This window comes from Fulmarus glacialis, unplaced genomic scaffold, assembly GCF_000690835.1.
Source record: "Fulmarus glacialis isolate BGI_N327 unplaced genomic scaffold, ASM69083v1 scaffold22924, whole genome shotgun sequence".
Taxonomy (NCBI): Eukaryota; Metazoa; Chordata; class Aves; order Procellariiformes; family Procellariidae; genus Fulmarus; species Fulmarus glacialis.
Window position 1 is genome coordinate 12,500 of NW_009206402.1, and position 5,403 is coordinate 17,902.

General features: G+C 56.3%; 1 protein-coding gene across 1 annotated transcript in view; it reads right to left on the bottom strand.

Annotated features, from left to right (window-relative positions):
• Nucleotides 1–5,403, bottom strand: part of LOC104075292 (PH and SEC7 domain-containing protein 1-like) — a gene marked incomplete at both ends in the record, with an annotated part of 19,722 nt that overhangs the window by 9,374 nt on the left and 4,945 nt on the right. Inside the window, one exon of the mRNA XM_009575739.1 lies at nt 2,976–3,419. Coding sequence (XP_009574034.1) covers nt 2,976–3,419 — 444 coding nt within the window. The remainder of the gene's footprint in view (nt 1–2,975; nt 3,420–5,403) is intronic.

A 5,403-nucleotide genomic window follows, 5' to 3' on the forward strand; every position in this document is an offset into this window, starting at 1 on the left:
GGTTCGTGGGCACAATGTGGACAGCTGCAGGGCAGGACACACAGGTCTAGACCCACTGGCGTTCATCACCAGTCACCCCTCACGCCAAAGCCCTGCAGCCCGAGGTCACCTCTGCCAACCCTGAGGCCAACAGCCAGCATAAAGCACAGCCTCCACTGCAGAGCCCCCCTGCCCGGGATCCCCAGTCCACCTGAGCTGTGGCAGTCGGTCTGTACTGCTTCTGACCATAGGTGGTGGGAAATCCCCTGCTCTGGCCCCGGTGGCACACGTGATGTTGCATTGCGATGGCTGCAGAGGTTCCTGAGCTCCTTTCCCCAGCAATTTCCATTAAAGACCCCTTAATGGGAGCATCACAAGGATACTCCCCACTCAAGCAGATCAGCCCTGCCAGGCACCAGGAGCCACTGACTCCAGCTCATGGGAACCTTTGAGCAACCAGCCCAGACACTTCTTCTTCAAACTACTTGGGAAGCTTCAGCTTCACGGTCAGCTCCACTCAGAGTCTAGAAAGTTGGTAGCACCAGTGACGGGGAAAGAGGAAACTTCTTGCACCCCTCCCTTGCCAGAAGGCCCTTCTGCCCGAGGACTGACCCTGCAGATGATGAGCTGTCTCAGCCCCTGGTACCCCATGCCTCCCCTGCTTCCCAGTCTAGCTCATGCTGCCAGTCCCAATCTCCACTCCTCTCCACCGCACAAGACACCAGATCCCAACCACACCTGCCTCCCTGTCCGCCATCGCCCACAGGGGCTGCAAGGGGAGGCTGGCTCCATGCCGGGGAGCAGAGAGCTGGACTGCTGCCTGCCAGGGGCCTGCAGCAGGGCCCTGCTCCCCCACGCCTCATTCCCCACCGTCTTTCCTGCAGCCTCCGCTTCAGGCTGCTGCTGGAGCCAGGGCACCTGCTCACCTGCTGCGGGGCAGCATGGTGGGTCTGAACATCACCCGCAGCCCAGGAGATGGGCAAGAAACGGGGCCTGAACGGGACTAAAAGAGCCCTACCGATAACGAAAGGAATAATTTCTAAATGGGGAAAGTAGTTGCTTGGGACTCTGTGTGCATCTGTAACAGAAGGTGAGGTTGGTGCTATGGAAAGCCCAAGCCTCGGGGTCCCCAGGCCCGGGAGTGCAGTGAGGGCTGCAGCTGGGTTTCCCCTGCGCTCCCCTGCCACCAAAGCAGAGGTACTCCTGCTTGTGAGGGCTGGAAGAGGAGAAGACAAGAGGCTCAGCAAAGATCCAGGGCAGTTTGGCAGAGCGGGGACACAACACCCCTCCATGGCCTGTGCCGCAGCCCAGCGCTGCTCTGAAACCTGAGCGAGGAGACGAGGACAGCGCCACGGTGTCTTCAGCACTGCCGGCACGTTCTGTGCTCCACTGACTATAAACCGGTGAGGAAAAACCTCTGTTAAGCCACTTTATTGCCGTTCCTGCTGCCAGATGTGTCTCTGCACCCTCACACCTCCCCGTGCCCCTGCAGCGGTGTTGCTGTGGTACGATGGCACCCTGTGGACAGTAAGTCAGACACTGTCCTCTCAGCTTCTGCAGGGTCCCTTGGTCCCTTGCCTTGGCAGAGGAATAGGAAGCCAATTCTTCCTGCAGAGAGCGTTGATTATGGCTGGATACTGCCACCCTTCGCTGCCTCATGCCTCTCAGACATTACCAGTTTTACTGCACAAACCTTGCCTCTGTGCAACCATGTCCCTGGCTTCAGTGTTGCAAAGAAAGGGAAGGCCTAACCCGGCGCCTCTCTGCCCCAAAATGTGCTTGGAGTGATCCAGGAACAGAGCGGATGCGATACTCCGCTCTCCTCTCTTGACTGCAGACACCAGAGAGGACACAGAGCTCAGATCCCCACCTGGCCACCCCAAGCCGAGCCTATGAGGATGGTGCAGGTTGCGACCAGAAGTGACAGTCTGGAAAAGACCAAACCCAAAAAAGTTTGGTGTGGAAAAGACCAAAGCCTAGAAATGAGGGATGAGGGATTCAGGAGGCTCTGGCATTGCACAAAAGGTCACTGGGCAGAGAGACCTTGCAGGGAGGCAATGCAAACAGGAAAGTCAGTGCTGGCATGACTGAGATAACCGCCAGCTCTGCAGCTGAACCACTGGACCACACCTGACATCCAGACCGGACCTGACCACACTCCAGATGAGTGTACCCTGGAAAAGGGAAACGACGCAGCCTGCCAACCTGCCACATCAAAAGTGCCTCAGCCCAAGATCTTGCTGGAGGGAGAAGGAGTGCAGGAAGGTAGCGTCTCAGCCTGGACATGGTCTCACACAGGGACAGGTTGGAAGTGGTGGGGCTGAGCTCCCCCAGCCCACTCCACCAGGGATGTTTCCAGGCATGGGGCAGCCATCCTGAGCCCAGGTGCAGGCAGGCTCGGAGCAATGTACAGGGAGCCTCCGGTGGGCTGTGCTCATCTCTGCCCATCATCTCCCAACATACACAAGGCTGAGGAGGTTCATGAGGCCAGGACAATAGGTGCAAGACCATGGGACTCTTGCCCTCAAGAAACAGGAGGCTGCTACTCAGATAGTGGGAGATGCAACAGTATCAGGAAGTCTTGGCCTCCAGGAGGGAAAGGCTGTTGAATTTCTACTGGTACTTGACTTCTGACTGGCCTCTCCCCACAGCCACCACGGGTGCTGGACTGTCCTGCAACAGGAACCACCACAGGATTGAAGTCCTGGGACTTCCTGCTTGCTAGGCTGAAGGAAACCTCACAGCCCTCCAGCACCAACAAAGCTAGAAAAGATGAAAAAGGACATGTAGTCCCACCAACACGCCTACCACAACACCATGGTGATCACTGGCCTGATCGGCCACTTCACAGAAAATCCAGCACACCCAGTCCTGACCCTTCCCCTCTTCCCCAGCAACACAGGTTAGGCTCTGACTGCAAAACACGCCGCACAGGGTTAGACTCCACACCGAGCCTTGGTGACTCAGCTGGACAGCAAGCAACTTTGGACACTCACCTCATGTTGGAGGCCAAGGGAGTACCAAAGCTGTCCTCTGAGCGACAAGGGCTGTGCCGAGCACCCTTCCTTCGTCTCCCCTGCTCCTCCTCCCTCTCTGTCCAGGGGGCATCAGTGGCTGAACTGGTCCCAGAGTCCGGCTCCAAGTGAGCCAGAGGAGCAAAGTTCTCCTCGATCAGCTTGGCGCTGTCTCGGATCTGTCCCTGTATTTCTGGGGTGAGGGTTGGGATGTCAAAAGTGAAAAAGGTCCCATGGGTGCGGGCTGGGGAGGAGAGGATGTCAATGGAGTCCAGGCTGGTGTAAGACGTGCCTTTTGCTCGATGGGACTCCATGATGCTCTCAAAATGCTTGCTGAAAGAGTCCATGCCATCCTTGGAGAGGCTGTGCCCTAGGAGAAAGGGCACTGGAGACTTGAGCATACCCTGTGTGTCTCGGTCCATGATCCTAGAGGAAAACAAAGTGAGAAGAACTGGTCACTGAGGAGCAAGGGATCAAAGCCCGGAAACAAAAGCCCACGCGCTGCTCCAGAAGGAAACTGGGGAGGGCAGAAATCTGAACATCTGTAGACCTCCAAGGAAACGCCTCGCCTGCCCAAGACATCATGGGAAGAGGGACTGGGCTGGCCTCCCTCCAGACATATGCTTCTCCTTTAATATGCCACAGACTTTTGTTTCTTTAGTGGCTCATCCTCATAAGAAGCTTATGAGATGGCTACTGCTCCCAGTTACTCGACCTGAGCTTAGATCCAATAAAGGGCTCACGCACCAGAAGCAAGATGTGGTTCAGCTCCATTTCCAACCAAATCTGGAAGTGGCTGAATTTTCCATGAGCCCTCAGAGCTCCCGGCACCTAGAAGGCTCCTCCTGGAGCTGCTCAGGACAGCGTGACACCTTCCTCCATGAATGCAGCACCATGGTCGCTGAACACCACGCTCAGAGCATGACCAACACCCACCTGCAAGGTCTGCTGGCTGGTGCCAGGAGATGTCTGGGAGCCAGCACAAGGCGATGCTCAGCCCCAGGTTTCCCCAGGCAGTACGGAGGGAGCCTCAAACCCAGCTCTGGGCTCGGGGACCTGAGCTGGCCCACGTCCTAGAGGCCAGGCTTGGTCCTGGCTCACCATCTTGTCAGGGGTCAGCCCTGCAGGAAGGCCCAGCCTGTCCCCAACGCAGGTCTGGGTCCAACCCAATACAGGAGTTTCTAAACCCTCAAGCCCTGAGTGTTTTGTCCTGTAAATGAGGTGAAGTGCAGCCTGCCCATCCGCCTGAGCACATGACAACAGTGACATTTCCAACCCCGGGAACATCAATGCTTCAGCCGTACAAGCATAAACACAGCCCTAAAAGCCTACTTTACTCATAAGCCGCTATCATTTTATTAAAGCGACAGAAAAGCACTTGTTATGCCACTCTCTCCTCTGATTAAAGGAGAGGAACTGCTCTAGCTTGTCATAACATTTGTTATGAACAAACAGCTTCGTACAGAGGGCTCAGAAGATGCGTTGCTGTTACAAGCACCAAATGATTTTCATTCATTAGCCTTCACATACCGCTCAAAAATCTTACCCTGATTACTTCAGCAGGCCAAGAGCTGGCAGCTTGACTCCCCCAGAGTGCCGGCTGGCTTCAAGGGGAGCGCAGCTAAGCCAGATGCAGGTAAGCGAGGCAGGACGGAGGCTGCTCTCGCCCATCCACCACTGCTTCCCTGGCCGTGCAGCACTGCTCAACGCTCTTACCATTCCCGTAGGAGCCCCAGGAGCAGCCACCTCCGGGGTGGCTTTCTAGTGAGGAGGAGACAAAAGAGACCTCTTTAACATCTGCAGATGAGCTTTACAGATGCAAATGTGCATTCACTGTCCTTACCACTCGGCTGTGCGCTACCAAACAGAGCTAACACTGCTGACTTCATTTTGCACCTTGAATCCATAAGGAGGGCAACAGGCTGTGCCAGGGAGGACAACAGCAGCAGACAGAAGGGACCTTTTTCCCAGGAGAGGGAGTTGGGCTCATTCTTGTGGTCAAGTATATTGCCACCAAGCCACAGAAAAAACACAGCTGGTTTTGTCCACACCATGTGAGCTCTGGAAGCAATCTCTCCACCCCAAAATATCAAGCGCAAATTTGTTCAGCTCCAGGAGGATCTGGTTGCAGCAGCATGGGCACAATGCTGCCTGCACACACCACTCCTGCTGGGACCTAGACGCTTCATCAGTCCCCACTGCGCTGCCCAGCCCTCCCCGGCTGCCGCCCCCCCGCGCCCCACTCTAGCCCCCCCGGGAAGGGTCACCGAATGTCACCAAACCAGACAAACGCAGCTGGGAGGAGCAGAGGAGGGGAGGAGACACAGATGCTGTAATCGAGCATCTGCGCAAGGGCGACAGGCAGCAGGAAAGCAAATAGGTTTCCAGCCTTGAGCTGGGGCGGGAGAGG